Source organism: Sphaerodactylus townsendi, linkage group LG12, assembly GCF_021028975.2.
Source record: "Sphaerodactylus townsendi isolate TG3544 linkage group LG12, MPM_Stown_v2.3, whole genome shotgun sequence".
NCBI classification, from domain to species: domain Eukaryota; kingdom Metazoa; phylum Chordata; class Lepidosauria; order Squamata; family Sphaerodactylidae; genus Sphaerodactylus; species Sphaerodactylus townsendi.
Window position 1 is genome coordinate 33,265,246 of NC_059436.1, and position 16,965 is coordinate 33,282,210.

The 16,965-nt window shown below is 44.5% G+C and overlaps 1 protein-coding gene across 9 annotated transcripts in view; it reads left to right on the forward strand.

The window, feature by feature from the left end:
• Nucleotides 1-87: 87 nt before the first annotated feature.
• The window catches only part of KANSL3 (KAT8 regulatory NSL complex subunit 3), a 30,927-nt gene continuing 14,049 nt past the window's right edge, over nucleotides 88-16,965 (forward strand). For 2 of the 9 annotated variants that reach the window (XM_048513403.1, XM_048513405.1), the window contains exons 1-14: nucleotides 88-378; nucleotides 1,298-1,582; nucleotides 2,163-2,333; nucleotides 2,843-2,933; nucleotides 3,150-3,335; nucleotides 4,040-4,162; nucleotides 4,684-4,800; nucleotides 5,270-5,371; nucleotides 5,546-5,617; nucleotides 6,261-6,335; nucleotides 8,746-8,903; nucleotides 9,572-9,635; nucleotides 11,111-11,311; nucleotides 12,717-12,873. In XM_048513403.1, coding sequence (XP_048369360.1) covers nucleotides 1,365-1,582; nucleotides 2,163-2,333; nucleotides 2,843-2,933; nucleotides 3,150-3,335; nucleotides 4,040-4,162; nucleotides 4,684-4,800; nucleotides 5,270-5,371; nucleotides 5,546-5,617; nucleotides 6,261-6,335; nucleotides 8,746-8,903; nucleotides 9,572-9,635; nucleotides 11,111-11,311; nucleotides 12,717-12,873 — 1,735 coding nt within the window. In that variant the 5' untranslated portion in view covers nucleotides 88-378; nucleotides 1,298-1,364. Of the gene's footprint in view, nucleotides 379-412; nucleotides 612-1,297; nucleotides 1,583-2,162; nucleotides 2,334-2,842; nucleotides 2,934-3,149; nucleotides 3,336-4,039; nucleotides 4,163-4,683; nucleotides 4,801-5,269; nucleotides 5,372-5,545; nucleotides 5,618-6,260; nucleotides 6,336-8,745; nucleotides 8,904-9,571; nucleotides 9,636-11,110; nucleotides 11,312-12,716; nucleotides 12,874-16,965 lie in introns of those variants that run through there. The other 7 variants (XM_048513399.1, XM_048513400.1, XM_048513402.1 and 4 more) reach the window with 7 other exon arrangements.

Here is a 16,965-nt window from a genome sequence, read left to right on the forward strand (position 1 = left end):
CATTTTAAAGCTCTCGATAGTGACCCCTACAGTTCAGCCCTAGAAACACAGCCCAACTTGTTTCTGACTGATCCTTTCCTCTCGTATCACGGGTGGTTACTTTCAGCGCTGTCCAGCGCCATTCTGTAATCCGTACCGATTTTTCCCTACTACCGTCTGTCCTGCTACTTTGTTCTCAGAGGTACTGGGAGCCTCCCGCTCCAGCCACCTTTCCGTGCAGCTCGCCCTCCGCTAACTTCCCGTTCCAGGATTTCACCAGCCGCATTTTGCAGGCGACTTCAGTGAGAGCACGGAGCATGCGCAGCAAACTAGGCCGTCTGAGGCCTCCCCGCCTGGCGGGTGGCGTCGAGAGACTGCGGGATTCCGCGAAAGACGCGAGTAAGGAGGCTGTTGGGGTGTGGCGCTCTGTACATGTTCAGCAACACCCCCGCTTCGTGGGGTTGGAATAGTGGGATCGCTCAATGCAACTCCGCCTGGGAGCTGTGGCAGCTCTTGTCTCTCGAACTCGCCCCCCTCTGCTCCCGGTCCCGGTCGGTGGCAGCGGGCCGTGATCTCGGAGTGCGCCGTGGATCGCCTTAGCAAAAAGTCCCTGGCTGCGGGGCACAGGCGAGGCGGGACCTTGCTGGAAGGGCTCCCTCCTGCCCTCAGGTGGCTCCTCGGCGAAGCCTTGAGGGGGGGCTTCGTCCTCAGCGTTCATGCTGCGGCCTCTCCCTTCTCTGGGTCGCGGTTGGGAGATAGCGGGGCCCCTTCCGCACATGCAGAATAATGCACTTTCAATCCACTTTCACAATTGTTTCCAAGTGGATTTTGCTATTACGCACCACAAAACCCAGCTGCAAAGGGCATTGAAAGTGGATTGAAAATGCATTATTCTGCATGTGCAGAAGGAACTTGTGTTGTTTGCGCCTGACCTTTTGTCTGGCCCAAAGTTCTTGCCTGTCCGTGTCACTCTCAAAGCGACTGATTCTTCTTGCGGAAGACGAGCTGTGGGGATGGGGTGTTGGGGTGGTTTCCTCGCTCTGGGCATACTATGGCTGTTGCGTTGCGTGTGGAAAGGCAATGAAGGCAACACACTTTCTCCTGAGGGCTCAGGTCCTGGTTTGGCTACAGTGGCTGGTTGAGACTTGGGTTGATGGGGGAGACAGGAGATGCTACTGGCATGTATTTTCTGGGTTCTGTTTGTGGTTGAGCTTGCCAGGAGTGGTCATGTGTGTCAGGGGAGTGAGACAGAGAACAAGGTTAAGAAACAGAGGGTTTTTTTCTGTGTTATCTACCTGGGTTCCTCTTTCCATCATAGCAGTGACCATGAGGAGGTGTGAGAGTCATCCGTGCTAGCGCCGGCAGCAGAGGTGTCTGACCGAGACATGTCTTATCGAAACAACGAACGGGACTTCCAGACCTCAGCTCGGAGGATGGGGACTTCTTTGCTTTTTCAGCTATCGGTCCATGAAAGAGAACTGGACTTGGTCTTCCTGGATCACAGTTATGCTAAGCCCTGGAGTGCTCATCCTGATGCCAGCAATGCCCGTCCAACTCGGCTGCTGTTTGTCACTCCCAAAAGGCATCAAGATAGCAGTGCCATGTGAGTTTGACTTGGTGACAGGTGCACTAAAGGCTCTGTGTGTGTATCTGTAATTTGATTAGCTGGTCCTGCTTTTCAGTGTGTGTCTGTGTTTTAAAATGGAGTTATAAACCAGAGCTAGGTGACCCGTATTCTCAAATAGCAGTATTCTGTAGCTCAAGGAAAGTCTCATTTTCAGTTCAACCAGAAGAACCACATTTCTTTCCATCTCTGGCATGAGGCCTGAACCTCATGGAGGCATGTACCTTGCCTGTTCCTCTCGTGGAAGCTGGTTCTTGTTGGAAACTACGTGCTAACCGTTAGCCCCACCAAATAAGGTGCTTGCCCACTTTCCTGAAATATGGGACTGTTACTGCAATGAGGAACAGTACTCAGAAGAGTCACAAGTTGCATGTCAGGGAGCCACATGTGGCTAGTTAGCTGCTATCATTGTTTTAGTGGTTCCTTTGTGATAAATTTGACCTGTAGACTTTTGAGTGTATACAGCCTGTGTGGAGTGGTTTTTTCCTCCTTTGATAGACCTGCTGATTTCATAAGAAGGGGGAAGAGTGTTCCTTGAAATTTCTGTATCTCTTTTCAGTGAGGCAGATGTTCCCATTGATGTAGAAACAGTAACACCTACACCTGTGCCATTGTATGACAACCAGAAGGCCCGTACTGTGATGAATGAGTGTGAGCGTCATGTGATTTTTGCCCGCACAGATACTGATACGCCTCCTCCACCTGATGACTGGGAGGAGCATATGAACAGGTAGAATATAGGGTTGTGAGTTGCTACAGGTCATTTGATTTTGAATTCCAGCACACCCAAGCATTACATTGTGATAATTTTCTAGTATTATTTTGTTAGTTTAGTAACCAATACAGTTGCAGGAAATACCTGCAAAATATTTGTAGAGTTAGATTCTCTTAGATTCTTTTGCTGTGAAATCTTTGCCTTGCTCATCATGGTCAGGAGGTCTTAAAATTAACGTGACAACACAAAATGTGGGGTACGATATTTAATGAAAAGTCCAATACCTTTTTATTCATTTTTGATATGTTTCTGTCTATCAAATTTTAAAATATTCTGTGAGTTTCAAAGTCCTAATCTGAATTTACAGTCATTAAAATATTCTGCAAATTGTATAGAACATCCAAATGTGTAAGAATGGCCTAGTTTGTCACTTCAGAATGTCTGAACATAGGATTAGGAAAACGTCAAGTCCTGGTTCCATTGACATTTAGTTTGGAGCTGCTAACTGGCTTTCTGCTTTCCAGGTCAGGCTGGACTGTGGCCCAGAACAAGCTGTTCAATAAAATCCTGAAAGCCTTGCAGTCAGACAGGCTGGCTCGGTTAGCCAATGAAGGGGTAGGACCATCCTCTTTCTCTCCTTTCTGTGTATGTTATTGTGTATTCTGAGCATCCAGCTGCTCCGATCAGTTAAGCAAAGCTCTTCCTGCATGTTCCCCTTGTACTTCTGCCCATAAATATGAGGACTGTCTGCTCAAGCTGTGACAGCATTCTGGGGCTGGAGCGCCTCATTTTGCTGATATCACTATGTCTTCATTCTGTCATTTTCCTAAGGCTTCCAATGAGCCGGTGCTAAGGAGGATAGCGGTGGACAAATGTGCTCGACGGGTTCGCCAGGCTCTGGCGAGCATCAGTTGGGATACCAAACTGATCCAGTGGCTTCACTCAACTCTGGTAGAGACCCTCAGTTTACCTATGCTGGCTGCTTATCTGGATGCCCTGCAGACACTTAAGGGAAAGGTGATTTGTAAGAGTCTAAAAACTTCTTGTTGCTATTTGTTGAACCCCCCACCCCGCTCCTTTTTGGTGGCACAACAGAAAGTGCCTTTGTTATCTATCTTGCTCTGAGCTTAGGAAAAGTATATTTTTTGCAGAGCTGTCATTCAAATTATGATTGAACCATAGTTGTAGCTACATTTGGCCTTTTCCTTACCTTTTACATGTAGTATAAGAAATAACCCTAACCTATAAAGTACATGTTCAGCAATAGGGGATTGGTTCTAGTCCAGCCCCCAAATGGCTCTCTACGACATGGCCTGCCTGTGCTGGAGAGTGACGTGCTAGAGTGCAGATGTGGTAGAACAGATTAGAACATCAGAATGCAGGTGGTGGATTTCAGCTTTGAATATTCCTTTAAATTAAAAAAACCTCCACATAAATGGGAGGCAAGCAGCACACACGAAAAGGTCTAAGCACTCTGTGGTTGCTGTGCTGATTTTCTGTTTGCAGGGATTTTGTAATCTTAGGAACGTTTCAAATTGTGGTCCTCCACCTGCAGTCTGAAGCAGTTCTGTTCATCTTATTACCTCATTTTCCTGCATGTGTAAATCAAGCATATTTTTCATTTGACGGAGCATTAAAATGCAGTATATTGAGATACTAGGTAATAAATGGACCCTAAATGCAGTACTGTGCAAATGATGATTTCTCTTTGTTGGTTTCAGATTCCCACCCTGATTGATCGGATGCTGTTGTCATCTTCTGCAAAAACAGGCGCTGAAGCTCTGTCCCTGTTGCTGAAGAGACCATGGGACCCAGCTGTGGGTGTCCTTTCACATAACAAACCGGTAAGTTTGTATTGTGTGCCTTCAGCAGATAAGCTGTCCTAGGGTTTTTATTTTGATGTCAGTTTTTCTGGAGCCCCATTATCATGAGTATACCTTGCTCCTGCAGCACTTGATACAGTCTTCAACACATTATGTGAACTGAGGAATGTAGCAACAATTTTCATAATGGGGCAGTGGTTGTGTTTTTGTTTTGCTTACATAAATGGCCCTAAATCATCCTTGTATAAACTGGCCAAGTGTACTGCTGGTGCTTAAATGTCTTATTAAATTGTTCTTAGTGAAAAGTTAACAAATATCTCTTGCTTGTGCCATTTTTAATTTGTCTGCCTCGTTGTTTAATTTAGGATGTTATGGGTTTTCCGGGTTGTATGACCAGAAAACCCACAACATCCTAATGATTCCTAATGTTTAATTTGTCAGGAATTATGTTTTTTTGAAGGGGCTGGAACATCTTAAAAAGAAGCAGCTCTTGCAATCTGTCAGTGAACCTTGGGTTTACTATAATTTATTTGTTTTTCAAGAGCAAGCTGCCTGGTTCTCCTCTGATCCTGCTACCATCTTCTGGACCTTCCAGTTCAATGTTTCCTACTTCTCGTCGGCATCGATTCTGGCAATCCCAGCTCTCTTGTTTGGGAAAGGTATGTGTAATTGCCCTACTGCCTCCTCCTTGTGGTGTGTATGGATCTTTTCTCCACAATTCCATTGGATGCTTTGATCTTCCCTCAACAGAACTCAAGGAGCTGAGTCACCTTTACAGTTGTGTTCCCTTCTTGGATTAGGTTTGATTCAAAGCAAGTGGAAAATAATCATGAGTCGTAGCTGCAGTCCAGTTACCTCCTCATTAAGATCAGATAGCAGGGGGATGGAATGCTGTGTCCTGATCAGATAGCAAGGGGATGGAATGCTGTGTTATGCTGGCAATCTTTGATGGGTATAAGGCAAGAAGTATTTGAAGTGGGAACTGACTAGGATCACATGCTCGCGGATAGGAGACACTCCAACCTCTCTGTATTTATGAAATTCTCAGTCACAGTCGCCATTAATGATTGCACTGTGGTAGAATCACACCTGTTTAATCTGTGTACTTTCTTTCTTGTTGCCTTGCAGGTGATCCCAGTTGCTACCCATTTGATGAATAATGGCAGTGGTGTTGGAGTATTGCAGTGCCTGGAACACATGATTGGTGCCGTGAGAGGCAAAGTATTAGAAGTAAGAATGGGAGCTTCTACTGGAATACCTGGGTCTGAGTGCTATTGAGTGGGGTTGTCTGAGGAGTAAAATCCCTTCACTGCAGTTATGTTTGCATGGCTTCTTCTGGCCTTGGGTGATGGAAAGACTTATGTCTCCTTCTCTGTTAACTTTCCCTTTCTCTTTCTTTCCCAGATCCACAACCATTTCTCCCACAAGCCAATCATCCTGATTGGTTGGAACACTGGAGCTTTGGTGGCTTGTCACGTATGTAATTCTTCTCGTTGCTATTCTAATGGCACTGTCACTGAGTACTAATATGCAGCCCCAGCAAGCAGTGTGCTAGTGTAATCCTCAACACAAAAACACATTCCTTACTGCAGGATTTTTCAAATTGCCTGACTGAAGTGGGTATGTTGTTGAAATGTGCCCTTTGTGGAAGTTGCCTTTATAAAGAATGGCTTGAATCATGAAAAGAGAGGCAGCATTAGACCTGAGCTGAAGCTCCTAATTACTGGCTAACAGATTTAGTCTGGATAGTGGGAGTGCTTTGGGTTTTGAGAACAGATAAGATGGAAGAACTGAGCACATGCTGAAAACACCATTTAACATGGAGTTACTTTTAAAGCCAATGCTGTTGTAACACAGCTCACGATAAGGAGAAGTTTGTAAGGAGCATCTTTGTAAACCTGCAGAAGTCAGTAAATTAAAAAGTATTTGAATCCAGCACAGCATTACTATCTTGCATTCCCTCTCTACCTGCAGCCCATAATGACCCCTGAAATGCTGCAACTGGGAGAATGGGGACACCTGAACAGTTTTAGTCCAAAATTCATATTCAGTACCTGCAACTGAGCTATACAGTCTTGCAGTGCTGCTAAATGATGACACTTTCCCCCTCTACTTCTAGGTTTCAGTGCTCGAGGATGTCACTGCAGTTGTGTGCCTTGGATTCCCTCTCTTAACTGTGGATGGGCCCAGAGGGGTAAGAATGAAACAGGGTAGATTTCAGACTAAAAAAAAGAAGACTGAATTATGCTGGTGTATAAGGTGTTGGTTCTGACCTTTAAGGCCCTTCGCGGCCTGGGGCCCTCATACCTACGGGACCGTCTCACCCCATATGTCCCGGGTCGTACCCTCCGCTCCGCGGAGGCAAACTTGCTGGTGGTCCCCTGCCCCTCTATGATGCGGCTGGCCTCCACACGGGCTAGGGCGTTTACTGCCCTGGCCCCTGCCTGGTGGAACGCTCTTCCTCCAGCAGTTAGGGCCCTGCGGGACCTTGGGGAGTTCTGCAGGGCCTGTAAAACTGAGCTGTTCCACTGGGCTTTTGGGGGGACCGGGCGCTGATTCCGCCCCCTTCTTATTGCCCTGTTTACTGGCTGTGCACCTGACCATCTGACCATCTGCCAGTCCCCTCCCAGAATTCGTCCACTCCCAGGTCTTGATCGCCAGGGTGTGATGCCAGACGCCCCTTATTATTAATTATTAACTATTTATTGTGGATTGCTGCTGCTATAGTTTTAAGATTTGTATTTTAACTGGGGTTATTCGATTTGTTTTATTATGGTGGTTCTTGTCTTGTTGTACACTGCCCTGAGCCCTTCGGGGGTAGGGCGGTTTATCAAATCAAATTAATAATAATAATAATAATAATAATAATAATAATAATAATAATAATAATATGGTTAGGTGAGGCCTGTGCTTTTTAATCCCATTCTTTATTATCTATGTTTTATCCAGACATAATTGAAATACCTCATGCTTAGCTGGAGTGCAGTGCTGTACTTTCCCATCATCCGTTCAAATGCACATGTAGATAACAGTGCATATCAAAATGCAGTTTTCTTTGTGGTAGGAAGACATCCTGGAGATGGTGGCTATTGGACTTTGGAGACAGAGCTAAACTTTTTTTTGTACAGTTCCTATTTGCTCTAGGAGGGGAACCCCTTGTTTTTCTTATCTCTTTTAGAACTAGATAGAGAGTTTTTCCACGGCTCTATAGATTTCAGAATCTGTAAAAGACTGTTCCAACTTTTTCATCCCCTTCTATTTCTCTTGGGGTGGGATACTTTTCAAAATTAGAAACATGAAATTAAACACAAAAAATGAAGAGGTTGGATATTATCCAGAGTTACAAAGAGATAGCATGGACTTTCCCCTTAGTGGCAGATGATTTTTTTGCTTGACAGCCCAGGGATGCAAGGCTTTCTGAGAGTTATCTGGGAGCCACCTATACTGTCCTCTTAGAACCAAGATCAAAGAAGGGAGCTGTGACTCCCTTTTTCATTTGCTCAAGAGTCCTTATGATTCCCAATAACCTCTCTCCCACAGGTTCATGGTTACAGATAGGTCAGAAAGTCACAGTTCACTGCTTATCTTGCCTTTTAAAAAATATACAGAGAGCTACGACAATTTCATGGTCCTTTCTGTCACTCAGAGACACTACTAGACAGAATAACCTAGATCCCTATAATAATCCCCCTCACTCAGACTCTGCACAGAGCTATTGGGATTGGGGACTGAAACACTGCTTCATTCCACTTCTTCATGCCACCATTTTTTCTTATCAGTTATGTATATTAAGACATGAATATATATACAGATATGCATACGTATACACATGTGTGTGTTTGCGTATATATGTGTGTGCGTGCACATATATAAAGCCTAAAATCTTAGCTCGTGTGTGTGTGTATGCTTTTCCCCTGACATCTTAAACAACCAACTTGCAGGGTTAAATAAACAAGGAGTTAACTTTTACTTATGGTGTGAACAAAACACTGGAGAAAATCAGGTAGTTATTATAGTTTCTTTTCTGTTGAACTTTTGAACTAATTCTTTGTTCAGGATGGGATTCTTTGATACAAGTTGACCTTTTTCCCTGTCAGCAAAATACTTCTCTTTAGCCACAGGGTTCATTTAGTTTTTCCTTTCAACTCTAAGGGCTGTTTTCCAACTCACTCCACTTAACATTCCATTGGTCTCTTAGGGAGAGGCGGAACCTAACCTGTCGATCACAGGAGCCATTTCCCTGTCTAGCAGAGAGAGAGAGAAGGCAAAGTTGAGTGCCACTCTGAGAACCTTGCTTTGCTGCTTTTTGAAAGGACATGTTGTTGGTGCACAACTGTAATGAATGGCATATTTTATTTCTCACTGTGGACAATCTAAGTGGGATTCCATTCATATTCTGTAGTATTTTCCTCTTGTTTTCAAGCTTTTCTTGCTCAGAGGGGCTTCCTTCAGTAGATCAGTGCAAAAAAGGTAGTAAGCCCTTTCTCAGTATTCTGATGGAAGAAACTGCTCTTGTCAAAATGCTTTATGTCCAAAGGTAAGTCCAGTGTTTGGTCCAAACATATTCTAAATCAAGGTCTGAAATAAATTATTTTGGGTTGCAGGATGTCGACGATCCTCTTCTGGATATGAAAACTCCGGTTCTTTTTGTGATCGGTCAGAACTCCCTCCAGTGTAACAGTGAAGCAATGGAAGATTTCCGAGAGAAACTTCGCGCTGAAAACAGCCTAGTTGTGGTCGGAGGTGCTGACGATAATCTCAGGTGCGTTCAGCCAGGATTATATTACCGGTACCCTTAGTAATGAGGTTAGGGCTTCATTCTGAAATGAAAATGTTTGGAACTCTAAATCAAATTGAAGCTCTACTTAACCACTGATATTTGTGAACATAAGAAATTACAGTAGGCCGTTTAGTCTGTTGCCTGCTGTGTCTGTGTCTTAAAATTGGAACCCTGTTATCTGAGACCCCTTAAATGAAGCTATCAGATTGAACCTAATATTGTCTGTCAGCAAAGCATGTACTCAGCCTCTGACTGTGAGCTGGTAGCTGGCTACCAACAATCCTTGGAAAATGTGCATAAGATAAGGCATTTGAGAAAGTTAAGAAGATAGAATGTAATTGTCAAATTGAATGACAGAACTTAAAACTGTTGCTAGACACCTCACCATCCTACAAAGCTACTGAAGTCTTCCATGTGTGGTCCCAGACACGTGGCTTTTCAAGCCTGTCAAGGAGTTTTTAATGTCACACATCAAGACCTAGTTTTCCAAATCATAATGGATAAAAATCAGTACTAATAGCCTGATCTTCAAGGGTTCATCCACTACTGTTGGCATTCAGGTTGAGGATTATGCTAGAAAGCTATGGGGGAAGGGAGGCAAAAAGAAGGGCTGGGGGAAATGAATGTGTATTTACAGTTCTTTTTAATAGGATAAGCAAAGCCAAAAAGAAGTCTGAAGGACTGACACAGAGCATGGTGGACAGATGCATACAGGTAAAAAGAGCTCCCTCTCTTCCCCCGAGTTTAATTCTTCACATATCTTGCCAGAGGTGCATTTCAACTCAATAGCTTTTGATACAGTTTTAAAAATATACTTTATTCATGCCCTACTTTTTTCTGCAACGGAGATCCAAAGCAGCTTACCTTGTTCTCCTTGATCTTATCCTCAGCAACCCAGTGAAGTAGGTTAGGTTGAATATGTGAGACTTACCCAAGGTCACCCAGCAAGCTGCCATGGCAGAGTTGGGCTCTGAACCTTCATCGCCCATATTTTAGTATTTCATTCTAAGAGCTACACTCCACTGGTCACCAGACTACCCCACATATATCACTGTTAGGTCTTGAACCTTGAAGCAATAAATGGATTCTGTGTTGTTGATCAGTAGCATTTATTGATAGGCACTGAAGCACCAGCCTGCCAAAGCCAGTTCTGGCGAACCTGGCTTTTGCTGTCCCCTTTATTCCAATGTTAGTCCCCCCTCCCATTTTCCCCAAAAAATGTGACGAAGAGTTAGTTTGGAGCTGAGGCGCCCCAAGGTCGGCGACAGAGAGAGAGAGAGCCACCTGGCATCCTGCCCCCATGAGATAATGGAAACAATCCCAGTTCTCATGAGTCCAAAGTTTCAGGGGAAAGCCTAGTTATCTACTCAGTGTGTGAAGCCATAAAGTAAAGATCAAGGAAAGAATGCCTCTGAATGTAGCGATTACATTGAGTTAGGAATGCATCTCAATCATCTAGATATAATCCCCCTGACAATCACAGGGCCAGATCCAGTTTGTCTGTTACTGTGTACTAGGCACTCTCCTGTTGATGGATTTACTGTACTGTGCTGGTGCACCCCCCTATTAGGATTTAACCACACCTAGAGAGGATGTGGTACAGTTCTTTACTTAGTACTTTTAGCTACTTTTAGATAGCCCTGTGTCCTTCCTTAGTCTTGGGAAGACAGCATCCTGTTGGGATAGGAAAATGCAGTCTGTCAGTCCCTTGTGTGTATCTAGTTAAGCCCTTTGAGGTATGACTTCTCCTCTGGAGCTGAATAAAGCTCTAATGCAGTTTAGTGAGACAATTTTGTTTTTAATGACTGCATTGTCTTCATGGCAGTTTTCATTGCTTTTTTACTACAATGGGTGTTATTAACTGCATTTTGGACAATAGAGAAAGAAACCTCTAAATTGCCCCTTGGCCTTAGACCAGGCCAAGAGATCCTTTTGTTTTGCACATGCTTCTTTCCAGAGCCACCTTTATCGCTCTTTGTGGTATTTACTTTTATTTTCAGTTGACGTGAACACAATAATTTAAAATATAAGTGGGAGACTGGTAAGGTACAGGGAATTTGGGCCTTTTGTGGAACCCCGGAATTCTTCTTACGTTGCTGAATTATCTTTCCTGCGAGAAACTGCTTTGACGCCAACATCAAAGAACTCCTCAGGTGTCAGAGTCTAGCTCTGTTTTATTGCTTCTGAAGGATGAAATAGCCGACTTCCTGACTGGTGTGCTCACTCGAGCAGACAGCCACTCGGGTTCTGATCCCCGTGATCTAGATGCTGAGAAGAAGAAGAAAACGCGTGACTCTGCAAGAAGGGATCTGACTTTTGACATGTCAGAGAGAAGCAGTCGGCCGGCATCCCCTGCAACCAAGATCCCAGCTTCACCTTCAGGTTCAGAGGTGAGAACAGCAATTTTGGGGAGAGTGCAGTGAGGGGAGGCCCATAAGATGTTGCAAATGATGATGAAGTTAGTCGTTTTCATTGTTCAGGGTATGTCTTTTGCTACATTCAAAGTAATGTTAAATAACAGATCACAGTGGGTGTTCAGAGGCATTTGTTACATGCATTTTTTCTGGTGGATACCAACTAGACCAACTAGGTTATCTGTACCACTGCTGCCCATTTGGGCTGTTTTTCAGTTCATTACCAAATATTTCATTTTCTCTTTAGTATAAGTAATCCTATTGCTAAACATTTAAGTTGCCCAGAAAAATATGATTTAAACACATCTATTGCAGTGATATCTTTACTTACAAAACTGGGTGTCAACACAGCAGTACCTGTAAAGGTACATAGTACAATGCAATATTTAAAGATGCTATCTCTATCCAGCAGGACATAGGATTAGAATAGTCAAGGCGGTGGAAAGACTGGAAACACTGCAACCCTTCTGTGTAAGCAAACAGTATGAAACGTCAGTGCATTGGTTGTAGGAAAATCATAACATTTGCAAGCCTTTACAAGTGTAAATTTGTGGCAGAAATCTAGCGCTTCAGTACACATATGAAAGATTCAGAGGTGGCACTTGCTTCATAGTACACCTGGACATTCAGGTCTGTAGTAGCTCCTGGATTTGGGTTACATCTTGGATGTATTCTTAAAACGTGCTGGAAGTGGCTACTACTGTACAACAAAATAAAAGCCCTGTATATAATAACAAAAATCAGAAATAGCAAAAACAGCTTAGTAAAGCAACTACAATGGGTCTGAGCTTCAGTTTATTGGCCCTTGTCTAGCCCATAATTTTGACACTTTGTGACACTTGGTTTAGGTTGCTTGACTGTTAAGTAGAGTTGGGTGTCATCAACACACTAATGTCACCTGACTCCAAATCCACTGTCCTGATGGTATCATGTAGATGTTTGAAGTATGGAGGAACAGAATACAACTTTGCACAGCAGCAAAGGTGGAACTTTCCCAGGCATCACCTTCTGCATTCCATTGGTTGCTGATAAGAGAGCAAAACCAGTAGAGCATGGTGCTCCTATGGCCCATCAGGAATGCACGCCTTGGTAATGAGGGGTAACTGTTTAAAGGAAATTTTTAGCTGGAAAAACAATGGTCCCTCCCCTGCATGCTTTAAAGAAAACGTTGTTAATCTTTATCTCTTTTAAGTGACCTGAACTTTGGGTGGGGTGGCAGAAACAACGCTCACTATAACCCAGGTGATCCTTTGGAGGAGACCTGCATCAAGGGGGGAAGTAGCAGGGCTGGGGTTTCCTGGTCCGTGAACTCTAAAAGTTACCGACATTTTTTGTTGTGGTACAAATCTAATGGTATGGGGGCTTTTCCTTTGTTGGGCAGGATTTCTCCAGTGTCTCCAGTAGCCCCACCTCCAGCCCCAAAGCTAAAATGGCCACTGTGTCATCCATTCAGAAATCCACTCAGATTGGTGCTGCCCAGATGATGAAGAGGCCTATGCAGAGAACGGAAGCTGTGCTGGCACACAAAACAACTCAAGGTAATTTGTCCTGTTTGCCTTCTTGGTGAGGCTCCTGATCTCCTAGACATGCATACTTTCTGATCTGTGCAACAAGCAGCTTTCTTGCTTGTGTCTCCAGACTTTATTTAGTAACATAGCTTTCAGATAACAGGCATCTTCCTCCAAAATAAAATCCTCATATATTGTCCATTCCATCCAAAGCCACAGGGACTCTTAAGAACGGGTGCGTTGAATTGGAAGTTTTAAAGAGTTCAAGTATGCTAATAAACTTTGTAGTTAGGGAATGTCTTTCTGCAGGTTGGCGTATCTTTGTAAGCTTTAACGTAAATGTGCAGATGTTTATATGCGCCACCAGTTGACTGAATAAGCCAGTATTTTGTCAGACAATTATAAGATTGGCTGTGCATTGGAAGGGGATGTCAAAGAGCAAAGGTGCACCAGTGGTTCTACAATCAGGGTGGGTTTGGATCTCATGGTCTGTAAGTTTTCACTTTCCTCTCTCATGAGAGGAGCTCTGTTTATGGAAGAGGCAAAAAGAGCAATTTTCAGCCCATTGGCCACTGCAACTTCCTGACACATGGCTGTTACTCCACACTGGTTTCACAAGTCCAGTAATAAACTCCAGAAATGTTTGCTGGGGAAAGAGGGAAGCCAGGAAGGTTGCCTTTGCAAGTTCCTGCTATTGGATCCAACTCCATACCTTTTATCCTGTTTGGCACTGAGCTCATGCTACTGCATGATACCGTCTGTGAAACAGATATGAGTAACACATTGTGCTGTTTGCCATCTGTTGATTGTGGTATACTGCAAATATGTCAGATGAGGATACCCCCACCCCCCACTAAAGTCACAGGACAGCTTTTGTGTGTGTGTGTACATGCATGTGTGTTTATGCTTTGGGCTTCTGCTCACTTCCTATGGCAGTGGTGGCAAACCTATGGCACGGGTGCTAGAGGTGGCACTCAGAGACTTCTCTGTGGGCACGTGCAAACAGAGTGCCCCCTCCACACATCTAGGCTGGCCTGGGCCGCTGGGCCCAATTATTAGCATTAAACCTAAGACCTAGTTTTGAGGAAGCAGTTAAGTAAGCCTGTTAAGCGCTGTTAAACTAAAGCGCAATCCTTTACTGGAAGTAAGCTTGGTTGCTGGCAATGGGGCTTGCTTCTGAGTAAACCCTCCTAGGGTCGTGATTCACCTGTTGGAAGAGTTGCACGGTTGCTTCAAAGCAAAGCCACCAACTACCACCAAGCTTACTCCTGAGCAATGCATGCCTTGGAGCCAACCGTTTTTTCTAAACAAAAAACTCAGTATTAGGTTAAATTACCATGTTGACACTTTGCGATAAATAAGTGGGTTTTGGGTTGCAATTTGGGCACTCGGTCTCGAAAAGGTTCGCCATCACTGTCCTATGGCTTTACAGGTCTGCTAGCTCCCGGTAATATTGCATTCTCTCCTTCCTGTTGGGAAGTATGACTCTTTTCCACTCTGCTCTTAAACAAAAAACAGGTCTGTTTGTTAATCCCCTGTGATGCTTCATTTCCTGTAGTAGTTGGGTATCAATCCAAACCCTGCTATAGCACTGCTTGCTTAAATGCTTTCTTGGCTTTGTGGCTTCTGAGGACTAATATGCTATTAAGAGGAGCCATCAAAGAATGGTGTAATAGAGCAATGCCGAGCAATTGAGAATGTCTCTACTGAAAAGAAATGAGCTCACCTTAAAATAAGACATCTTGTCAATAAAAAAACAGCAATAGTTGATAATAGTTGCAGTTAAGGTAGCTAGAGACCTTAGGAATGAATCTCTAAATAAATAATTGACTCTTTAAAATCACCTGCTGCTATAGCAGACGCTCCAATATACATGATATTAATCTTCAAAAAAGATTGAATGGTTCCCCCAAAAGGAAGCATTTATGAAAACTAAACTTGAGGCAGAGGCGTAGCTGGGCCATACTGCACCTGGTGCACACACTGCATTTTCCGTCACCATCACCACCCCGGCTGCACCCACACACACCCAATATTGAAGACCCTCAATATTGACCTTAGTTCAAAGCCTGAAAGTGCAGGTTGAAAAGCCACCTGTTCAGTCAGCTGAAAATGGCCTGATGGGAACTACGCTTCCCTGGAGACTTGGGCTCACAAGGTCTTCTGGGAAGCGTAGTTCCCACCAGGCCGTTTTCAGCCTCAAATGAACAGGCCGCTTTTCCAGCCTGCTCTTTCAAGCTGAACTAAGGTAAGTATGGGGAGGAGGGGCGCCATGGGGGAAATTTTTCCGCACCCCCAGGCGTGTGCCTGGTGCAATGCACACCCCACCCACCCCCTGGTAGCCCTCTCTAAAAATAACCTAGTTTTTCAAGGACTTCCTGGAAATGTGGAGAATTAGGGCCCAGCAATGTTTCTTTGGCTCAGGCTAGCAATGCTTCCTTGGCTGAGGCAATTCAGTTGAAGGACAGAATAGAACGGGTATGTAGAGTTTAACCACCAAACCTAGGCCCTTTCTGTGTGGGCGGTAAAGAGTGCCCCAGGGACTCTAAAAACAGCCTCCCTGGGGAGGGGTTCGCACGCAACAGCACTGGCCTCGCAACCCCCAAGCGGCGCGAAGACGCTGCTTCCAAACGCTGCTTTTCAGAAGCAGCGTCTTCCAATCGCTGCCGGGCGAACGGCAATGGCTGGAAGGTGCCATTCCCCCCCCCCTTTCCCAAACGCCTTACTGTCCCCTCCGGCCTTCCGGCACGTTGCACAGGCCAGGGGGACACGCCCCCCCCCCCGCCCTGCGACTCCAGAGCTGCCGCGCAGGGCAGTGGGGGCATGTGCCCTGGCCTATGCAACGCGCCAGAAGGCCGGAGGTGACGGTAAGGCGTTCGGGGGACAGCGCAGCCTCTGCGCAGGCTGCACCATCTTCCCCACCCCTTCCGGGACCGTCCATGCAAACGGTCCTGGGGAGTGCGTCGTCGTCGTTTATGCCGACGCACCCCCGCAGCGTGGCTGTGCGGAAACAGCCCTAGATCCTGCCCAGATCAGTTCATAAGAACAGACTACAAAAGCAAGCAAGGGTCATTTTGCTTTCTCAAGATTTCCAAGTCCAGGACATATCACCAGACTCCCTAAAGAAGATTACAACTTACTCCTGCAATTGGGGCTGCGCACAATGCCATGGAATTACAGATGGGGGACTTCTGTTTAAATTAACCATTCAGCTAAAGGATGCCATGTGGACTGTTAGTGATCAGGAACAAAACGTTTTGCTGATTTCAAGATTACACATCATGCTTCCAAAGATCTGTTCAGAAATTCAGATGCTAAAAAAGAACAGCAAGGATCATTGGAACAAGGTGGTTCATGGGAGACTGCCAGAAAACTGTGGGATTAAAGAACATGGTAGCTTATTCTTCTAGTCATCCAAAAAGCATTGTCTTAACATTAATCAGTAAGGTTTGAGAGGTCATGATTGAGATAATGTGTAGTTTGTATTGTAGGTAAATGTTGCCTACTCATGCAAATAGGAGAGGCTTTATGGAGTTGATAAATCAAAGGATATGACTTGTGGTAGGGAGAAGCAGTTTCTCTTTTTTCTGCTAGTGAGGCATTCCAGTGTCTATTTGCGTCAGGAATCTCTGAGGCCCTGTCATGCTTATAAACAAAATTTTATTTACTCAAGTGGTTAGCATGAAAATTATCAGAACTTTTTTTTTTCAATTTTTCCATGGAAATAGTGGAAAATGTGGGAATTACTAAAAAAACTAGCATATTTTTTGAAAGTGTGGAATGAGTCAAATGTGCCAAGACTGCATAGGGTGCAGTACTTTGCAGCTCTCTCTTACCTTAGTATTGGGCCAATTTGCGCTTTTCCTTATAGAAAACTAAGGCAACTTCCTAAATAAATATGCTTGAGGTTGCATTTGAGAGCTGGGTCCTTCTAGCAGTTCCTCCTCCCAATTTTGTAAACAGAAAGGTTTCTATCTAGTATGTGGATTCTGCTGTTTAATACCCCTTACCAGGTTACCTTGTGGTACCAATGAAGAAATATTAGATCTACCATGGCTGTTGCTTCTTATTACCGTGTTTCCCCAAAAATAAAACCTACCCTGAAAATAAGCCCTATCATGG